General features: G+C 43.6%; 1 protein-coding gene across 1 annotated transcript; it reads right to left on the reverse strand.

The window, feature by feature from the left end:
* Positions 1-1673: 1673 nt before the first annotated feature.
* On the reverse strand, positions 1674-20397 carry LOC143788627 (fibroleukin-like). The gene is made up of 4 exons (XM_077278425.1): positions 19038-20397; positions 5598-5678; positions 5023-5144; positions 1674-2767 (listed from the first exon to the last, which is right to left on the reverse strand). The coding sequence occupies exons 1-4, from the start codon at positions 19588-19590 to the stop codon at positions 2174-2176; spliced, it is 1350 nt and encodes a 449-aa protein (XP_077134540.1). The 5' UTR covers positions 19591-20397; the 3' UTR covers positions 1674-2173.
* Between the last annotated feature and the right edge of the window lie 2067 nt (positions 20398-22464).

The following is a 22464-nucleotide window of genomic DNA, read 5'->3' on the forward strand; positions in this document are numbered from 1 at the left end:
TCTGCTATTCCTCCTGGTAATATATGAATACATTAACGGTGCAGGCCTCTATACACGATAGATAAAAGTCGTCCGAACCTGACAACTTTGGCGGGATCGGTCCAATATCTAATGTGTATGGGATCCTCCGTCCAAATACGTCAGAGGACATAAAAATCGGTCAATTGAATGCCAACCTTTTGTTTTTATGGGGGGTAAAGTCGCCGCCAAATGATTCTAGCAGCAGCTTTTTCATACAGAACAAAGAAACACTCGGCGGAGCATTGCTGTATATGGGGGATTCAGGGTCGATACATTCTAATGTGTGTAGAAGTTCTGCTTAGAATCTGTCGGGCCCGATTGCCAAAGTATGTAGAACCTAGGTCCAGTTTACCATTTTCCTTTTTCAAATTCTTCATACAATTCGACAGAGGAAAAGTTGAAAGCTTCACCATTTTTTCCAATTTGCTCATAACAATTCCAAGAGGAACAACAGAGAAAAAGTGGAACGCGAGGCTATTTCATGGGAAACACAAACACTTGTCGATTAACCTTTATGCTTTGAAATTTTATGGAAAAAGTTTAACAAAGTCAAAATAGGCGACAGAAATATATTCCTCCTGGAAATATAGAAATAAATTGACACTTACTCTTGCAAATTGTCAAAAGTGGAGTCATGAAAACCCTGAAGATCAGGTGATCAGGTTCCCAGCTTTTATTTTATTTATTTATTTATTTCATTTATTTCCATGAGGGATAACAGAGGGGGCGACGCATTTACTTGAGATTTCAGAGCGTTTTATTAACCCTTTAAATAAAAACTTTGGGCAAGGAAAATGGAAAATCTATTGTAAATAATTGCAAGTGTCGGATCCAGTCTAGAAATCTCTCTGGGGGGCTTGGCGAGGGGGGCGTTCATGTTGCCCCTTTTCGGTATCCACTTTCCCTTCTTCACAAGTGCTCATTAGGAAACAGGCAGGCGGTCCGGCGTCCTGTCCTCACAGTGCCCCTCATTGTGTCTGTGCCGCGCCCGGCCGCCCCTCCAGGTATGAAACCAAATATTGTCCTGACTGCTTTCAAGAACTTAAGTGCCGTATCTGCAAATTACGGGGATCGGCCTGAGCCTGATAAAAAAAGGAAAAAAAATAAATACATCCTTGTTGTGTCTCCTACTTTTTGGCATTGGACCAAACGGCAGAACATCACAGATATTTATCGCGCCCCGGAGACTAATTTAAGAACCCGCCATTAAAGATTCGCCGCCTCTCATCTCTTTTCGCACATTAGTATCTGAATATTTTGCAAGTAAATTCTTATAACCCCAAATACATCTAAATAACTATAATAAAAAAAAAACTTTGCAACTTTTTTTTTTTAAGCCCTTTTACCGTATTGTGTATACAGCTCCTATGCAGAACTATGTGTTGTCATAAGCACGGACTATAGTCACTGATCCTGTAGTCAATCATGGAGGCTGCTGTTAGGCACAGTGCCCACGTCAAGCTCCAACCAGGGCGCTGTATATCTACACAATGGTCTCGCCCAAGGTTGGCTGACTGATGACATCACCATGCAGTCACTGTGCCATGACATCATCAAGCAGTCAGAGAAAGAAGTTAATCTGCCCCCCCCGCCCCGCTTGTTTTAGCTGGTTTGTCATTTTTAGCCCCCCAATATCGCTCTCCTTAATTTCTCGCAGAAGTCGGACCTCGTTTTTACTAGTACAAAGCTCCTTATCTATTGTAGCAATTTAGCTGAATGATAAGAAGTGAGCTGCCTGCAGCCGCCACCAGGGGGAGCTCATCGCATACAGAGTTAGCATTGAGTTGAATGCACTGGATGTATGCAGTAAGCTCTTGAGCTCCCCTGGTGGTGATTGGAGGAATAATGTTCTCATTTCTGGCTATACGGGAGATTTGGAGCTCTGAATGACATAAAGATATGAAAAATTAATGTCTGGAGCGTTAGGTGGCGTTTTTCTGTTCTAGTGTCTTCATATATAACCATTAATAATTTATTGATCTAGTATTCAACAACCATGAAAATAATTTCCTATAGGATGGTGGAAATACAGAAGTGTGTCTGGTGCAGTCAGTCTGTCCCGTATCGATTTGTTCCCTTTTCGGGATGATCTGGAATTAAGTTTTCCGCTACCGATAAGGAGAAACGTGAAGTCTTTGTACACAGAAGTCTCTTAGGAGTTAAATATCCTCGTCTTCATCTCGACTTTCTTGAAGGAATATTTCTGGTTCGTCCTCTTGTCGGTCAGAATGTACCAGGTGCCCCAGTAAATGCCGTTTGTCACCCCGCTGTATCGCCCCTTGTGATACTTTCCGTTCAGATTGGCGGCCAGACAAGTGTCGAACCACCAGCCGGAGCCGTAGTACGTGCCGCAGTTCCCCGATGGATAGTTATCGTTATCGCTGTCGTACGTGGTGAAGTATTTATGGTCATGGTTGTAGTTTCGGCTGTAGCTGAGGGCGTTGCCGGCATTGCCGTGGTATTCCCTGGCCGTCAGTCTGTATTTGTTCTGTTCGCTGGCGACCTTGAACTTCCTGTAGACGGCGTGGCGTTTCACCCCGTACCAGTCCTCCAGCTCGATGCGCAGGGTGTGATGTCCCAGCCTGGTGAGACTGTGCAAGTGTTCGTTACCCAACCAGTGTTCCCCTTGGAGGGCGCCAAACCCTTGTCTATAGTCTTGCCACGTGCGGTTGAAATCTACGCCGCCGTCCTGTCGGCGCTGGAAAACCGTCCAACCTCCTCCATCGGTGATCATATCGCAGTAAGCCTGGAAAAGATGTCACCAAAAATATTCAGAGCTTGTAATTCTAGGCAAATAGCTTCCAACATTTTGGTAGATGGGATGATATTGGAGGACAGAAGAGAGGATGAGGCATATCGACATAAAACTGTGCCATCCTAATATTAGAGGATAATAAGGACTACTATCCCCTAATAATAAGGACTACTATCCCCTAATAATAAGGACTACTATCCCCTAATATTAGGATGTAAGGACTACTATCCTCTAATATTAGGATGTAAGGACTCCTATCCTCTAATATTAGGATGTAAGGACCACTATCCTCTAATATTAGGATGTAAGGACTCCTATCCTCTAATATTAGGATGTAAGGACCACTATCCTCTAATATTAGGATGTAAGGACTCCTATCCTCTAATATTAGGATGTAAGGACTCCTATCCTCTAATATTAGGATGTAAGGACTACTATCCTCTAATATTAGGATGTAAGGACCACTATCCTCTAATATTAGGATGTAAGGACCACTATCCTCTAATATTAGGATGTAAGGACTCCTATCCTCAAATATTAGGATGTAAGGACCACTATCCTCTAATATTAGGATGTAAGGACCACTATCCTCTAATATTAGGATGTAAGGACTCCTATCCTCTAATATTAGGATGTAAGGACTATTATCCTCTAATATTAGGATGTAAGGACTCCTATCCTCTAATATTAGGATGTAAGGACCACTATCCTCTAATATTAGGATGTAAGGACTCCTATCCTCAAATATTAGGATGTAAGGACCACTATCCTCTAATATTAGGATGTAAGGACTACTATCCTCTAATATTAGGATGTAAGGACTCCTATCCTCTAATATTAGGATGTAAGGACTCCTATCCTCTAATATTAGGATGTAAGGACTCCTATCCTCTAATATTAGGATGTAAGGACCACTATCCTCTAATATTAGGATGTAAGGACTCCTATCCTCTAATATTAGGATGTAAGGACTCCTATCCTCTAATATTAGGATGTAAGGACTCCTATCCTCTAATATTAGGATGTAAGGACTCCTATCCTCTAATATTAGGATGTAAGGACCACTATCCTCTAATATTAGGATGTAAGGACTCCTATCCTCTAATGTTAGGATGTAAGGACTGCTATCCTCTAATATTAGGATGTAAGGACTCCTATCCTCTAATATTAGGATGTAAGGACCGCTATCCTCTAATATTAGGATGTAAGGACTGCTATCCTCTAATATTAGGATGTAATGACCACTATCCTCTAATATTAGGATGTAAGGACTATTATCCTCTAATATTAGGATGTAAGGACTCCTATCCTCTAATATTAGGATGTAAGGACTCCTATCCTCTAATATTAGGATGTAAGGACTCCTATCCTCTAATATTAGGATGTAAGGACTCCTATCCTCTAATATTAGGATGTAAGGACCACTATCCTCTAATATTAGGATGTAAGGACCCCTATCCTCTAATATTAGGATGTAAGGACTCCTATCCTCTAATATTAGGATGTAAGGACCACTATCCTCTAATATTAGGATGTAATGACCACTATCCTCTAATATTAGGATGTAAGGACTCCTATCCTCTAATATTAGGATGTAAGGACTGCTATCCTCTAATATTAGGATGTAATGACCACTATCCTCTAATATTAGGATGTAAGGACTCCTATCCTCTAATATTAGGATGTAAGGACCACTATCCTCTAATATTAGGATGTAATGACCACTATCCTCTAATATTAGGATGTAAGGACTCCTATCCTCTAATATTAGGATGTAAGGACTGCTATCCTCTAATATTAGGATGTAATGACCACTATCCTCTAATATTAGGATGTAAGGACTATTATCCTCTAATATTAGGATGGTTGGATTTTAACATGCCTCATCCAGGGTTGGCTTGTTCCCTATTCCAAATGCATGCACGCTCAGCCCAGAGGAGAGTGCATGGGTATGGAGGAACTGGGAGGAATAGCTGTCAGACAAACCCATGGTCAACAGCTATTTTCCAATACTATAGGATAGATGATGACTTTCTGACCACTGGGCCAAAGAATGGGCTCTGAAATGGCCTGTCGGAATGGCGCAGCGTCCGCGCATGCACAGGTTGGCACACAGGCGTGGCCATTGCTCCATAGAGAAAAGTCATTTCAGAGTCCTAGTGGTCGGATCCCCACCCAAGTTGCCACCTACCCTACAGCCAAGGTCAGCCGGACTTTCCACCCATCGGCGCGATGAGCCCCTGTACCTCAAAAGGCTGTCTGGTTGCAATAGGCTGAATGGTGTAGATCCCATTATCCCGGATCCCCTGTTTGTAGATATCTGCGCAGTCTCGGGGAAACAGTCTCTCAGGTTTTTCTGAAGATTCCACTACCAACGAGAAACGAAAGAAACGAAGAATCAATTCATGAGCAGGAAGAAAGGAGAAAAGGAGCTCCCATCCTTATAAGCGTTATTATAGCCACAAGTTAATCTTTTCCATCAGTTTGTGCTGATTTCTTCAGTAGTTGATCTCTGAGGTTTTTTTATTTTTTATACAAAGATCTAAATCTGCGCAGAGATACAATTTTGCCTCCCTGCAGCCACCACTAGGGGGAGCTCAGGAGCTGGCTGCAGACAATGTATAAACAGTGTGTAGGGAGCTCCCTCTAGTGGCGGCTACAGGATTTTATCATTTAGCCGCATAAATTATGAAACTAATCATCACAATAACAGGATGGTGGTCAAAGAAGGGAGATACTAAGACTAATATGCATTGGAAATCTGAATGAGTCGCACGTGGTGCTGTCACACGCGAGGATCTTTTTTTCGTCTTTTACTCACCTGCCGATCCCATGTTTCCCGCACTCTTCAGTACATGCGGCATTTCCTCCTTCGTCTCAAGGGTCCGGAGACGTCGACTTTCTACAAAAAGAGACTTTTTGAGTAAAGGCAAAAATAAAGAACAGGGAATAACTGGGTGAACAAAAAAATGAATTATTCCATATTATTGTCCGCACTTGTCCTAAAATTTATTTGCTCCAACGTAGACAAATGCAAAAAATGTAACAACTTTGCAGATAGTTTTGCTTGAAAGTCTCCTTCCATTTTGTGTATACAGCTCTTATTCAGAACTATTCCTCAGCAAACAAGTAGGGAAGGATGGAAGCGAGTGCGACCTCAGGATCAGACTACAAAGGGATTGTTTGTAGTCTGTCACCATGGAGACAGGAGATAAATTAAGTTTTTATTATCTTTTATTATTAGTCTTTATAAATAAAAAAAAAACCTCAATCATTTCTATAATTTATTTTTACCGCTGTTCTAAGGCCCCGAAATCGCTGATTTGGGAAATGATGTGGACGGAGCCAACAACCCCCTCTGGGCGTCTAAGAAGTCTCCAATTAGTTCAGCTTTTTTTCTGCAATTTCTTGAAGATGTTTGTGAAGGGGCCGTAGTGCACATGGCAGCGATTGCTTGAGCTCTCCCTATAGGTCTGCCCTCCTAATAACGCTGGACGGGCAAATGCACAGCACTAAGCTAAAAACAGAGGGGGATTGTGTGGAGAGCGGGGGGCGCGCAGGTCTTTGTTTAGTGGAGCCAGGACGGTCACATCAGAAAGCTGGTGGCAAAATGCTTCCAACTCCGGAGGACGTCAGCGCTAGGGGGGCTCGTCGGAGCATCAAAGACCGGACAGCATTAAATGAGCCGCACAATGAGAATTTCCCTTTTGTTTGTATTTTTCTCCTTCCACCTCAATAACTCGCACAAAATCCCAAAGGATTAATGGATGTGATACTGATAACAGAAGAACCATCAAATGGGAAGATAATAAGACAGATAAATAGATAGATTGAAAATAGATAGATAGATGATAGATAGATAATAGATAAATAGATGGATAGATACTGTAATAGACAGATAATAGATATTAGACTCACTGCTCGTACAGTAAAGAATCCTTAGACTCACTGCTTGTACAGAAAAGAATCCTTAGACTCACTGCTCCTACAGTAAAGAATCCTTAGACTCACTGTTCATACAGTAAAGAATCCTTAGACTCACTGCTCATACAGTAAAGAATCCTTAGACTCACTGTGCCTACAGTAAAGAATCCTTAGACTCACTGTACAGAAAAGAATCCTTAGACTCACTGTTCATACAGTAAAGAATCCTTAGACTCACTGCTTGTACAGTAATGAATCCTTAGACTCACTGCTCATACAGTAAAGAATCCTTAGACTCACTGCTTGTACAGTAAAGAATCCTTAGACTCACTGCTCATACAGTAAAGAATCCTTAGACTCACTGCTCATACAGTAAAGAATTGTTAGACTCACTGCTCGTACAGTAAAGAATCCTTAGACTCACTGCTCATACAGTAAATAATCCTTAGACTCACTGCTCGTACAGTGAAGAATCCTTAGACTCACTGCTTGTACAGTAATGAATCCTTAGACTCACTGCTCATACAGTAAAGAATCCTTAGACTCACTGCTTGTACAGTAAAGAATCCTTAGACTCACTGCTCATACAGTAAAGAATCCTTAGACTCACTGCTCATACAGTAAAGAATTGTTAGACTCACTGCTCGTACAGTAAAGAATCCTTAGACACTGCTCGTACAGTAAAGAATCCTTAGACTCACTGCTCATACAGTAAATAATCCTTAGACTCACTGCTCGTACAGTGAAGAATCCTTAGACTCACTGCTGATACAGAAAAGAACCCTTAGACTCACTGCTCGTACAGTAAAGAATCCTTGGAATCACTGCTCGTACCATAAAGAATCATTAGACTCCCTATTATATAGATACATACTGTAAATATAAGGTATGTACACACTGCAATTGCAAAACTAAGATAAGAAACTCATGCAAGTATAGAAATAGATGAAAAATAATAGATAATAGTAGATTTTTGCCGCACATGGCATTGGGTGATGTGTTTTCCACCTGCAGTGATCTTTCCCAGGGCCGCCTGGTTATTGCTCGGCCGTGTGACCCGCCGTTTCTTGCTTTTCGTTGTGTTGCGGTGTCTACAATGTAACAAGACTTCTGCACATTGTATCATTGTGTTCACGTCTCCCGACCTCCGGGATGGGTGATTGAGGGTCTCCACCAGCAGTTAGTTCCAGGTTCCTGCTCCCAGGGTCCTGACTGTGCACCCCGTCCCTGCTTTGCAGTTTGGAGGTGGAAGCCTTTCATCTGTTCCCTCTAATGATTTTTCCGTATAATTAATGACTCTTTCAGGATCTCACAGAAGCCGCTCGCTTTGTCTCCTCAAAGGCAGCAGAGTCCATTGTGCGGCGACGTCTATGTATGGATAGTGCCGGTAATTGGCTGCACTTCACGTTGGCAAAGAGCAGAACATAATGGCCCTATTGGTGAACTACAGATCCCATAATGCTTCTTCTTCTGAGAGCCTCACGACCGAGCAGCTGCATGCAGACTTCCATCACCAAACACAATGCCAAACATGGGATGGAGTGGTGTAAAGCCGCCACCACTGGACTCTGGAGGAGACGTGTTCTGTGCAGTGATCGCACTTCCCTGTAATCTTCGCCTTCTTCCTTCTACTGTTCCGACCATGATGTCCTTCTCCAGTGATCGCTCTCTTTGTATGAAGTTTCCACTGTAGACAAGTCGTGGCTTGGTGATTCTTGCTCTGAGTGACGTGTGGCTTGATTTGTTCCAGATTTGATATATTTGTTCTTCTTGCCATCCATGGTATTGATGACATCCTTGCCCAGCACTACATTTCGAAGGTGTAGATTCTTCTTCTGTCTTGTTTCTTTATCATCCAGGTTTCGCATACATATGTTATTGCAGACCAGACTATGTAGGAGCCGTGTCTTTGTCACCAGTGAAATGTTCCTCGAGTTGAAGACCTTGACCAGTGACTTCATGGATGATTTGTCCATAACAATTCTAGTATTGACCTCCGGTGTCGTCTCTTCATCTTGAGTTCTCATCGATCCTTGTAGGTTGACGTCCTTCACAACTTCCAGTTTGTCGACGTCCATCTCGAATGTTTCCCGGTCATTCCTGGCAGTAGTCAATATCTTTGTCTTTTTTGCATTTATTCGGGACCCCACTCATCAGCACCATTGACCTCTTTACAAGAAGAATAAGAACTGAAAGAAACAGACGCATTGCAAAAAAATTACAGGCTGAGCTCCATGATGTCCAACCAGGGCAGGTCTTCAGCATGGACTGGTCAGGATGTGAAGTCGCTGTCGCACCTTCTTCCAAGACTACATGATGAATTTGATGGAAGGTGATGAATATTTCCTAAATTACTGACCAACAGCAGCCGGGTTCCATGTGACAACCATCAGGGACTATTCGCCTCCTGACAATGTTTTTGGTCTTTCCGGATTCTTCAGTTTCCATGACCAGATGAAAACTCTTAATTCTCCCTTTACCTCTAATTCACCCTTGAGATGATAAATGAAGGTGCGGGCACCGCGGCAGATGTGCCGGACCCTGCACCGGACAAGCTCGGGTAACACTCGAGTCCATCCATCCTGCACATCCTGTGTCTGCCACGCTCCATCTGCGGATTTATGAAGATCGCGCTCATAAGGAAGAAAGGCCACAGGTTCCCCTGGTGGGATAAGACTTTAATGCTGCAGAGCAAAAATATGCATCATATTCCGAATAACTCGGAGGCCGGGAGGATTCTTGTCTTGGAGCATTATAAGAACCTATAAATCTGCAGTTCGGAGAAGTCGGCATCATGACAGAGGTCTGTAGAGGAGAGCTCAGCCACTCGGTGCAGAATGGAGATGATTAGGGGAGAAACCACGGAGCTCCCCATGACAAAGCGACTGCGAGGTGACATGACATATCTAAATGGAACGGATTCCGAAAACATATTTCCTTTATGAGGTTTTCATCCCAAAATTAATATTAGAAACATCTGATAAGGTTAGAGTCGGCAGAAGGGGGGGTCCTTCATTCAGGACCCTCGTCCATGAGCAGGATGCATCCCAAAGCCAACTGTTGTTAATGAGAACTGTGCAATGCCTCATTTCTCCTGCGGAGGCGCTGTTGGGAAATTACACATTTATTGAAGGTTCCGTTGCAGATTATTGACAAACGCTGGGGGTTCCAAAAGTGATACACCAGGTATCGGACTGTCAGAAATGGACAACCCCTGTAATAACAGCTCTGCTGGTCTGCCCGCCATCTTCTGTGGATAGACTGCACTGGCGGCGTGAGTGAGATTGAAGATTTTTGATGGGAAAAAGAACCCCCAAGCTTAAAGGGGTTGTTAAGGACAAAGATGATGACTTAGGTGATCGATATCAGATTGGAGTTGGTCCGACAACAGCTGGTAACAGATCTTGTGCTACATCCAGGTGGTTGTCAGAAGTTCACGGTGCACAGGTCCATATGCTATTTAGTGGCCATTCTCATGTACTGCAGCTCAGCTCCGATTAAAGTGAATGTGATCTGAGATGCACAAGATTGGCCGCCCCACAATGGCTTTATACATTGTGTTCTTCTGCCATCATGAGACCTGTAAACGACTGATTGATGGGGACGCCCCTGATTATTAGGATCTATTCTTAAGGCTAAGTCATCAATATTTTAGTTCTGGACAACCCCTTTAAGAATCTCTTTGTGGAGCCAAGATAAAGCTTTGAGTCATAATCCAAAAAGTTTCAGGGCAGATCCTTATTGGTCACTAATTGGAGGTGATTTTGGCATGTTTTGGCCATTGGTGCGGGACCACATGGATGATCCATCCCGGCTGAATGCTGCGGGACACGATCTGTAGAAAATACTTCCTCCACTTTCCAGCCTCCGGATGAGGCGCGCCAGGGCGGTAGAGCCGCGGCTTCAATAACTTATTTGAACTCTTGCCTAAACAATTGCCTCGATGACGCAGATCTTTCCAGCCTCCGTTTCCTCTTTTGGCCTCGTTTTCCTTCTAAACGCTTTTTAACATTAAATCCTGACATTCAAAAGGGGGTCCGCAACTCAAAAGTTCACAGCGGCGGCTGATGTCATAGAAACTCCTAAGACGCTCAGAGGGGATTCGAGGTAACCGTCGTCCCCAACAATTAAACGATTCAGTGCGACTTAGGACTGAGACGCTCAGACAGGAAGGGGTTAAGTCATTAATGGCAGACCACAGCTAATGTACAGGGCGACAGACGGGGGGGGGGGGGGGGGAGGTCAATGGAAATGACCCAGATATACTGTACGTGAAGTCATTGGTTACTGTGTGTATAAAACGCCCAAACCATAAACATATCTATATATACAGTGCTCAGCATAAATAAGTACACCCCAAAAGATATCTCAGAAAGCATTTTCTATAAATGTAGGCCATTGATTGCACAGAAGATTTGTCACTTCCAAACCCACAAAAGTAATTTTCCTAACAAATTCATTCAGCTCCATGTTGCAAAAAAAAAATTAGTGCACCCCCATGAAAGTCATAGGAGCAAAGCTAAAGTTTATTTTAAAAAAATGTGAATTAACAAGAAATCATCAACAAATCTAATTTCATTACAGCAGGCCCATAACAGGATGTTACTTAACAAAGAAAACCCCATTATATGGTGTCAGCAATAGCACCACACGGAAGAGAAATGTCACAATGTCACCTGAGGAAGCAAATCATCTTTTTTTGTAACGAAAGTTAACCGTTACTTTTGTGTTATGGGTTATAAAACTGTTGTAGGAAACTCAGTGTTGTCAAAACTTTGAAAATTGTTCTTGTGTTTGGTTAAAATCTTACTTTTTCAAAGGGGGTGTACTTTATGCTGAGCATTGTATATAAAGACACACATATGTATATATATTTATTGCAATCTTCTGTTGGTTTATAGCTATAAAGAGTTGAAAGACCTCGATATGGCGACATTAAGAGTTGAAGACCCAATAATTCTGGGCATTAAAGGGGCGGTGTGAATCGCTGCCACAAATCTCAGTATCAAGCCTTAGTCTTGTTGCAGTCATATGACACAGCTATGTGATGTGACGACTGCATCCAATCACCACCGACATCGGGGGAGCGGAACCGGTCCAGACAGAACATATATGTTTTTATTTTATTTTTTTACTGCCATCTTTGCTACAAAATCTGGAGACTTTTTTTTTTTTAATAAAGAATGGGGAGAAAAATCAAGTACAGTGCCGCAAGGTCCGTATGGGTCGTTACAGGTCAGAGTTCACTGTGTTAAAGGGGATTTGCTCTGAAAACAAATGACCACTCATCCACGAGACAGATAATTTCCTAATCATGGGGGTCTAACTGATCGGACCCGCACTGATCGGCAGAATGGGAAACTTTTATTCCCAACGGCAGGCACCTTTATCCCAATCACAAAATGGACCGGTCAGTCAAACGAATGGACCGGTGAGTCAAATGAACGGACCGCCATTCTATTCATTCTTTATGCCGCTGCCAGAAACAGAAAGATGATGCTCCGTTTGGAAAGGGTCCCATTCTGTCCATGGGTGTGGGTCCCAGAGGTCGAACACCCACCGATTAAGTGTGAACTTCTGTGAAACGTTGACATCCTGGGCACTTCCGGTGATTCCTAGTCATTGTACTGGGGGACCGGTAATCATAAGAGACGCTCAGAATGCTTCATGTGAACGGCAGCTGAGGGAGTATGGGCAGCACGGTGGCTCAGTGGTTAGCACTGCATCGCTGGAGTCCTGGGTTCAAATCCCGCCAAAGACAACATCTGCAAGGAGTTTGTATGTTCTCCCCGTGTTTGCGTGGGTTTCCTCCGGGTGCTCCGGTTTCCTCCCACACTCCAAAGAGATACTGATAGGGAATTTAGATTGTGAGCCCCATCAGGGACAGCGATGATGTGTGCCAAACTGTAAAGCGCTGCGGAATATGTTAGCGCTATATAAAAATAAAGATTATTATTATTACGCACCACGCTGGATCAAGCTACATACATTGTACACAATTGTGCAAGTGTTTGATTTTGCAGAAGATGTAGGAAACTCTTGGGATTAAGATTTCCTTTACTGGGATTAGACTGCACACAAGGTAGGATGTCTTAGAGGAGGAAGAGGTCTCATTAACCACGGGGATGAGCCAGACAGATCACTAAGGGTCTTTCACACATTCGCTATCTTTCACGTTAGCAATAAAAAACAGTCTGAGGGACATCAATGTCTTTGATCAGAATTCAGTCAGTTTCATCAGTTTTTCTCAGATGAAAACCAAAACTGATAAAAGGTCTCACCAGCTTCTCCCACCAAACAGTCCTTGAAAAACAGACAGCACACGGGTGTCATCCGAGCGATGTCTGATTTTTGGGGGGCTCATTCAGACATCTGTTATGGTTCTCAATGGCAAGAGAACATAGCCCAGCAAACATACGAACTAGCTCTTGGAAGGATGGAAACTAAACTGACCATGAACTAAACCTGCCGCACAACTAACAGTAGCCGGGTAGCGTAGCCTGCGTTTTATCCCTAGACGCCCAGCGCCGGCCGGAGGACTAACTAATCCTGGCAGAGGAAAATATAGTCCTGGCTCACCTCTAGAGAAATTTCCCCGAAAGGCAGACAGAGGCCCCCACAAATATTGGCGGTGATTTTAGATGAAATGACAAACGTAGTATGAAAATAGGTTTAGCAAAATTGAGGTCCGCTTACTAGATAGCAGGAAGACAGAAAGGGCACTTTCATGGTCAGCTGAAAACCCTATCAAAATACCATCCTGAAATTACTTTAAGACTCCAGTATTAACTCATAACATCAGAGTGGCAATTTCAGATCACAAGAGCTTTCCAGACACAGAAACGAAACTACAGCTGTGAACTGGAACAAAATGCAAAAACAAACGAGGACTAAGTCCAACTTAGCTGGGAGTTGTCTAGCAGCAGGAACATGCACAGAAAGGCTTCTGATTACAATGTTGACCGGCATGGAAGTGACAGAGGAGCAAGGCTAAATAGCGACTCCCACATCCTGATGGAAACAGGTGAACAGAGAGGATGATGCACACCAGTTCAATTCCACCAGTGGCCACCGGGGGAGCCCAAAATCCAATTTCACAACAGTACCCCCCCCTCAAGGAGGGGGCACCGAACCCTCACCAGAACCACCAGGGCGATCAGGATGAGCCCTATGAAAGGCACGGACCAAATCGGAGGCATGAACATCAGAGGCAGTCACCCAAGAATTATCCTCCTGACCGTATCCCTTCCATTTGACCAGATACTGGAGTTTCCGTCTGGAAACACGGGAGTCCAAGATTTTTTCCACAACGTACTCCAACTCGCCCTCAACCAACACCGGAGCAGGAGGCTCAACGGAAGGCACAACCGGTACCTCATACCTGCGCAATAATGACCGATGAAAAACATTATGAATAGAAAAAGATGCAGGGAGGTCCAAACGGAAGGACACAGGGTTAAGAATCTCCAATATCTTGTACGGGCCGATGAACCGAGGCTTAAACTTGGGAGAAGAAACCCTCATAGGGACAAAACGAGAAGACAACCACACCAAGTCCCCAACACAAAGCCGAGGACCAACCCGACGCCGGCGGTTGGCAAAAAGCTGAGTCTTCTCCTGGGACAACTTCAAATTGTCCACTACCTGCCCCCAAATCTGATGCAACCTCTCCACCACAGCATCCACTCCAGGACAATCCGAAGATTCCACCTGACCAGAAGAAAATCGAGGATGAAACCCCGAATTACAGAAAAAGGGAGACACCAAGGTGGCAGAACTGGCCCGATTATTGAGGGCAAACTCCGCTAAAGGCAAAAAAGCAACCCAATCATCCTGATCTGCAGACACAAAACACCTCAAATATGTCTCCAAGGTCTGATTCGTCCGCTCGGTCTGGCCATTAGTCTGAGGATGGAAAGCAGACGAGAAAGACAAATCTATGCCCATCCTAGCACAGAATGCTCGCCAAAATCTAGACACGAATTGGGTACCTCTGTCAGAAACGATATTCTCCGGAATACCATGCAAACGGACCACATTTTGAAAAAACAGAGGAACCAACTCGGAAGAAGAAGGCAACTTAGGCAGGGGAACCAAATGGACCATCTTAGAGAAACGATCACACACCACCCAGATGACAGACATCTTCTGAGAAACAGGAAGATCCGAAATAAAATCCATCCTTAAGGATACCTGTAGGTTCAGAATTACCAGGGGAGTCAGGCTCAAAACTCCTAGAAAGGGCATCCGCCTTAACATTCTTAGAACCCGGCAGGTAGGACACCACAAAATTAAACCGAGAGAAAAACAACGACCAGCGCGCCTGTCTAGGATTCAGGCGTCTGGCGGACTCAAGATAAATTAGATTTTTGTGGTCAGTCAATACCACCACCTGATGTCTAGCCCCCTCAAGCCAATGACGCCACTCCTCAAAAGCCCACTTCATGGCCAAAAGCTCCCGATTCCCAACATCATAATTCCGCTCGGCGGGCGAAAATTTACGCGAGAAAAAAGCACAAGGTCTCATCACGGAGCAATCGGAACTTCTCTGCGACAAAACCGCCCCAGCTCCGATTTCAGAAGCGTCGACCTCAACCTGAAAAGGAAGAGCAACATCAGGCTGACGCAACACAGGGGCGGAAAAAAAGCGGCGCTTAAGCTCGCGAAAGGCCTCCACAGCAGCAGGGGACCAATCAGCAACATCAGCACCCTTCTTAGTCAAATCAGTCAATGGTTTAACAACATCAGAAAAACCAGCAATAAATCGACGATAAAAGTTAGCAAAGCCCAAAAATTTCTGAAGACTCTTAAGAGAAGAGGGTTGCGTCCAATCACAAATAGCCTGAACCTTGACAGGATCCATCTCGATGGAAGAGGGGGAAAAAATATATCCCAAAAAGGAAATCTTTTGAACCCCAAAAACGCACTTAGAACCCTTCACACACAAGGAATTAGACCGCAAAACCTGAAAAACCCTCCTGACCTGCTGGACATGAGAGTCCCAGTCATCCGAAAAAATCAAAATATCATCCAGATACACAATCATAAATTTATCCAAATAATCACGGAAAATGTCATGCATAAAGGACTGAAAGACTGAAGGGGCATTTGAAAGACCAAAAGGCATCACCAAATACTCAAAGTGGCCCTCGGGCGTATTAAATGCGGTTTTCCACTCATCCCCCTGCTTAATTCGCACCAAATTATACGCCCCACGGAGATCTATCTTAGAGAACCACTTGGCCCCCTTTATGCGAGCAAACAAATCAGTCAGCAGTGGCAACGGATATTGATATTTAACCGTGATTTTATTCAAAAGCCGATAATCAATGCACGGCCTCAAAGAGCCATCTTTCTTAGCCACAAAGAAAAAACCGGCTCCTAAGGGAGATGACGAAGGACGAATATGTCCCTTTTCCAAGGACTCCTTTATATATTCTCGCATAGCAGCATGTTCAGGCACAGACAGATTAAATAAACGACCCTTAGGGTATTTACTACCCGGAATCAAATCTATGGCACAATCGCACTCCCGGTGCGGAGGTAATGAACCAAGCTTAGGTTCTTCAAAAACGTCACGATATTCAGTCAAGAATTCAGGAATCTCAGAGGGAATAGATGATGAAATGGAAACCACAGGTACGTCCCCATGCGTCCCCTTACATCCCCAGCTTAACACAGACATAGCTTTCCAGTCAAGGACTGGGTTATGAGATTGCAGCCATGGCAATCCAAGCACCAACACATCATGTAGGTTATACAGCACAAGAAAGCGAATAATCTCCTGGTGATCCGGATTAATCCGCATAGTTACTTGTGTCCAGTATTGTGGTTTATTGCTAGCCAATGGGGTGGAGTCAATCCCCTTCAGGGGTATAGGAGTTTCAAGAGGCTCCAAATCATACCCACAGCGTTTGGCAAAGGACCAATCCATAAGACTCAAAGCGGCGCCAGAGTCGACATAGGCATCCGCGGTAATAGATGATAAAGAACAAATCAGGGTCACAGATAGAATAAACTTAGACTGTAAAGTGCCAATTGAAACAGACTTATCAAGCTTCTTAGTACGCTTAGAGCATGCTGATATAACATGAGTTGAATCACCGCAATAGAAGCACAACCCATTTTTTCGTCTAAAATTCTGCCGTTCACTTCTGGACAGAATTCTATCACATTGCATATTCTCTGGCGTCTTCTCAGTAGACACCGCCAAATGGTGCACAGATTTGCGCTCCCGCAGACGCCTATCGATCTGGATAGCCATTGTCATGGACTCATTCAGACCCGCAGGCACAGGGAACCCCACCATAACATCCTTAATGGCATCAGAGAGACCCTCTCTGAAATTCGCCGCCAGGGCGCACTCATTCCACTGAGTAAGCACAGCCCATTTACGGAATTTCTGGCAGTATATTTCAGCTTCGTCTTGCCCCTGAGATAGGGACATCAAGGCCTTTTCCGCCTGAAGTTCTAACTGAGGTTCCTCATAAAGCAACCCCAAGGCCAGAAAAAACGCATCCACATTGAGCAACGCAGGATCCCCTGGAGCCAATGCAAAAGCCCAATCCTGAGGGTCGCCCCGGAGCAAAGAAATCACAATCCTGACCTGCTGAGCAGGATCTCCAGCAGAGCGAGATTTCAGGGACAAAAACAACTTGCAATTATTTTTGAAATTTTGAAAGCAAGATCTATTCCCCGAGAAAAATTCAGGCAAAGGAATTCTAGGTTCAGATATAGGAACATGAACAACAAAATCTTGTAAGTTTTGAACTTTCGTGGTGAGATTATTCAAACCTGCAGCTAAACTCTGAATATCCATTTTAAACAGGTGAACACAGAGCCATTCCAGGATTAGAAGGAGAGAGAGAGAGAAAGGCTGCAATATAGGCAGACTTGCAAGAGATTCAATTACAAGCACACTCAGAACTGAGAAAAAAAAAAAAAAAATCTTCAGCAGACTTCTCTTTTCTCTCCTTTCTCTGTCAATTAATTTAACCCTTTTGGGCCGGTCAAACTGTTATGGTTCTCAATGGCAAGAGAACATAGCCCAGCAAACATACGAACTAGCTCTTGGAAGGATGGAAACTAAACTGACCATGAACTAAACCTGCCGCACAACTAACAGTAGCCGGGTAGCGTAGCCTGCGTTTTATCCCTAGACGCCCAGCGCCAGCCGGAGGACTAACTAATCCTGGCAGAGGAAAATATAGTCCTGGCTCACCTCTAGAGAAATTTCCCTGAAAGGCAGACAGAGGCCCCCACAAATATTGGCGGTGATTTTAGATGAAATGACAAACGTAGTATGAAAATAGGTTTAGCAAAATTGAGGTCCGCTTACTAGATAGCAGGAAGACAGAAAGGGCACTTTCATGGTCAGCTGAAAACCCTATCAAAATACCATCCTGAAATTACTTTAAGACTCCAGTATTAACTCATAACATCAGAGTGGCAATTTCAGATCACAAGAGCTTTCCAGACACAGAAACGAAACTACAGCTGTGAACTGGAACAAAATGCAAAAACAAACGAGGACTAAAGTCCAACTTAGCTGGGAGTTGTCTAGCAGCAGGAACATGCACAGAAAGGCTTCTGATTACAATGTTGACCGGCATGGAAGTGACAGAGGAGCAAGGCTAAATAGCGACTCCCACATCCTGATGGAAACAGGTGAACAGAGAGGATGATGCACACCAGTTCAATTCCACCAGTGGCCACCGGGGGAGCCCAAAATCCAATTTCACAACAGACATCCGTGCATATCGGTCCAATCTCAAACTGGCCACGGCTCTCACAACCGGAGCGTGACATCTTCATATATTTCTATAAGGCTGTCAAGTTTGGGTTGGAAGACCCGAGCCAGTCCATGCATGGTGCTCAGAGATGGGACCGATGTGCACGGACGTCTCAGTGAGCCTCTTCCCTGACTCATAGACTTGGATTGGTGATTTTGGTCCAACACTCTTATCACATGTCTGTGAAAAATTGGCTTATAAATGAGCCCCAAGTATGGAAACCTGAAGACCCCCTAGATCAAGAGATGATAATCCAGTATAAGTGACCCAGGTGTGATCTTGGGCATCTCCAACTCGCCAAACTCAACATCTATCCTCTGCTCACCCCAATTACAAGTCTGTAACTTTGAAATTTCGTGAGGAACCTTCCAGTCATTAATCCTCTGAAGGTCCCATTGCCACCACCCCTCACTTTAATGGAATCAAAACATGTACCTGCTTCCTGAGGAATCATTCTCTCAGATTTTGGCTTTTCTATAGGTATTATATGAAATTATTACCATCCTACATTTCGCAAAAATTGTCCCCAATTTCCCAGGACTCACCTAATGCGGAGAGCTTTTGGACAGACTCGTTGCAAGGGAGTTCACATCCAGACAAGATCCCCAAGAGCAGCACCACCAGGGAGTTGAGCCTATCTTCCATCTTGGTGAGGTTCATCTTGCTTTCCTCCTGCAACTTTTGGAACAAGGAGGTCACAGATTGGAGATTCGATTCCAACAGAGTCAACCTTTCTCCGACACTCTTGGGTTTTGGATTTTGAGGTTTCCCTTCCGTTCCGGACTGTTTGAGGGTTTGCTTGAACTCTTGGTTCCCTTCTTGTTGGATCTCCTTCAGTTCTTCAGGAGTAGGTTGCTCATCTGGGAGAAGAAAATGCAACCTGCATCCGTAAGGTCCATCACAGTTGGCATCCACAGGTGGCATGGCTACAAGATGCTCGAAGCAACCCGGGTTATCTCGCCCATCGCTGCAGTCAGGATTGTCAGCTGCCTCCACATCTGGAAGGAGCAATAGGACTACAACCCATAGCATCTTCTGGCAAGACATTATTCCCATCGCCGCTGCTCTAGGACTCTTCCCTATCCCCTCAGTCTGCATCTTGCATGCACCAACTGGAAAAAAAAATAACCTGTGCAAACTGTCCTCACTTTTTTTTTTTTACAGGTTGGGCAATGTCCCTCTGTACACAACCTTTCACAGGCTGGGAAATCCTCTGAAAGAGCTTCAAAGCAAATGAAGATAGTGTGTGTGAGGCATGTACCAGAGCGGAGGGGGCTCAGGGGGTGCAGCTCGGATGAGGGGAGAGGAGGGACTGGAAAAGTCTCAAGTAAAGAACACTTCAAACTAAGATTAGCATCTTGCAGCCCATTGAAGAGCAGCCTGGTTGTGTCTAGGTGAATGGCCCGTCTGATTATTATTATTATTGTGTGCACCTTTTGCCTGCGAAGACTTGACTGGGAAGGGTGGATTCCCGGGTGCAGGGAATATCCCAGGAATTATCAGCATAACCGCGAGCAGCTGGAAGAACCGCAGGAACCGAGCGCCGTACACTGGATAATGGTGCAACGCAAAGTGACATAAAGCGACGGAAAGTCATATAAAGTGATATAAAGTTATACAAAGTGATATAAAGTGACGGAGCGTGATATTAAGTGGCACAAAGTGATATAAAGTGATGCAAAGTTATACAAAGTGATTTAAAGTGATATAAAGTTATACAAAGTGATATAAAGTGACATAAAGTTATACAAAGTGATATAAAGCGACGGAAAGTGATATAAAGTGATGCAAAGTTATACAAAGTGATATAAAGTTATACAAAGTGATATAAAGTGACGGAACGTGATATAAGGTGACACAAAGTGATATAAAGTGATGCAAAGTTATACAAAGTGATATAAAGCGACGGAAAGTGATATAAAGTGATGCAAAGTTATACAAAGTGATATAAAGTGGCACAAAGTGATATAAAGTGACGGAAAGTGATATAAAGTGGCACAAAGTGATATAAAGTGACAAAGAGATACAAGGTGATAAAAAGTGACATAAAGTGATAAAAAGTGACACAAAGTGACGCAAAGTGATGCAAAGTTATGCAAAGTGATATAAAGTGATACAAAGCGATGCAAAGTGATATACATTGATATAAAGTGACAAAGAGATACAAGATGATAACAAATGGTGATAAAAAGTGACAAAGTGATATAAAGGATATAAAGTGACACAAAGTTATACAAAGTGATAAAGAGATACAAGGTGATAAAAAGTGACACAAAGTGATAAAAAGTGACAAAGTGATACAAAGTGATATAAAGCATATAAAGTGATACAAAGTTATACAAAGTGATAAAAAGTGACAAAGTGATATAAAGCATATAAAGTAATACAAAGTTATACAAAGTGATAAAAAGTGACAAAGATATACAAGGTGATAAAAAGTGACACAAAGTTATATAAAGTGAAACAAAGTGATATAAAGTTATATAAAGTGGATACAATGTAGACAAAGAAAGACATAAGGGGCTATAAAGACTATAATGGGGTTGTTCAGTCTTAGGAAACCTTGGCTGTTGCTTTCTTCCTGTCCATGGGTCACGTCTGCTTTGAAGCTCAGGCTCATTACAGGACTTGTACCAATACTATAAATCATCCTCTTTCTACAGACTGACTGCTGGGGTTCCCATTGCTGATCACAAGAATGGGGGTCCCAAATTAATCATATGTCAGGAATTTGCACTGCCGCTCCGGTCTGAGGACTGCCACACACCACGCTCAGTCCACTGCATCCACACATCTGATTTTGTGCTTGGTTGTCATCCTCCATCCCAGACACAATGAATGGAGCCGTCAGACTAATGTGCAACCGGTGACTCCATTCATCTGCTCCTGGCTGCGTGAAGTCCAGGGAAGACCCCCTTTCAGTGCTCAGTGGGGTCTTATGCTGATCTAGAAATGAACTATCTGTTGGATCAGTGATACTTCTTGTAGACTGGAATACCCCTTATATCATTATTTTATCGCTCGTCAAAGTCAGACCTCCAGGACCCCAGCAGTGCTGACAATGAAGGAGCCACAATGCTAGAGCAGGAGCAGGGCTGTGTCTCCTTCTCAGTTCTTGTTGGGAAAATTGGGGAAATTGAATCTAATTAAGAAATCTGTGTTAATAGACGGAGGTCCTCAAAAGGCAAGGAGCAGCTCCCATTCTGGAGGACCCGTTCTGTCCTGCATTACATAGACTAACCATTGATTTGAATGGACTTGGTGTAATACTTAGTTTCTCCTGCGGGAGTGCTGCAGAGAAAGTGAACACTTGCAGCCAGGTTTATGCACAGGTCACAGCTGATTGCTGCAGGTCCCCAACCTGGGGATACTTTGTGATAACCCTATTGTTTCCTTTAAACTATAAAACCAACCAAGAATATTGGGAATAAATAAAATATGTAATATAAAGGGGTTCTTGACTTTAGATAATCTCTGCTTGTAGGGAAGAGAGGAGGGCTTGTCCCGCTACTGGGGACCTCAGTGTCTAGATTTTATGCAACGCCACCACTTGGAATAATGAAGCATTACACAATGTCCATTCATATTTATGGGTTTGTCTGTAGAGTTGAGCAAAAAAATAACAGGAACCTGGTCGAGCAGCCACATCAATAGTCCAGGGCCAACGGACCTGAACCCTTCTACCTGCCGGCATTCTCGATGCCTCTTCTGATTAGTAGGTCCGGCATGAAATACATTGCAACAATGATGGTGCGTCGGACCTCTGGGTATGTTCACACATTGCATTTTTGCAGTGTTATTCTTTTTATGCATTTTTAAATGTAAATAAAAAGCTGCTTTTTACGGTAGCAGCAAAAGCTGCGAGATGTCAGAAATCTCATGCACACAATTGCTATTTTTTTCTTGACTGAATTGCAAAACTGCTGCTTTTTTAAAAAAAAACGGCCACTTGTCACTTCTTTGAGTGTTTTT

The sequence above is a fragment of the Ranitomeya variabilis genome, chromosome 8, assembly GCF_051348905.1.
Source record: "Ranitomeya variabilis isolate aRanVar5 chromosome 8, aRanVar5.hap1, whole genome shotgun sequence".
Taxonomy (NCBI): Eukaryota; Metazoa; Chordata; class Amphibia; order Anura; family Dendrobatidae; genus Ranitomeya; species Ranitomeya variabilis.

Excerpts from the sequence above, each read along its gene's own strand:
- LOC143788627 (XM_077278425.1), bottom strand. The coding sequence starts at position 19,590 with ATGCAGACTGAGGGGATAGGGAAGAGTCCTAGAGCAGCGGCGATGGGA. Across the intron at positions 5,145-5,597 it reads GGGAAACATGGGATCGGCAG|TGGAATCTTCAGAAAAACCT; the intron begins GTGAGTAAAAGA and ends TCTCGTTGGTAG. Across the intron at positions 2,768-5,022 it reads CAACCAGACAGCCTTTTGAG|GCTTACTGCGATATGATCAC; the intron begins GTACAGGGGCTC and ends CATCTTTTCCAG.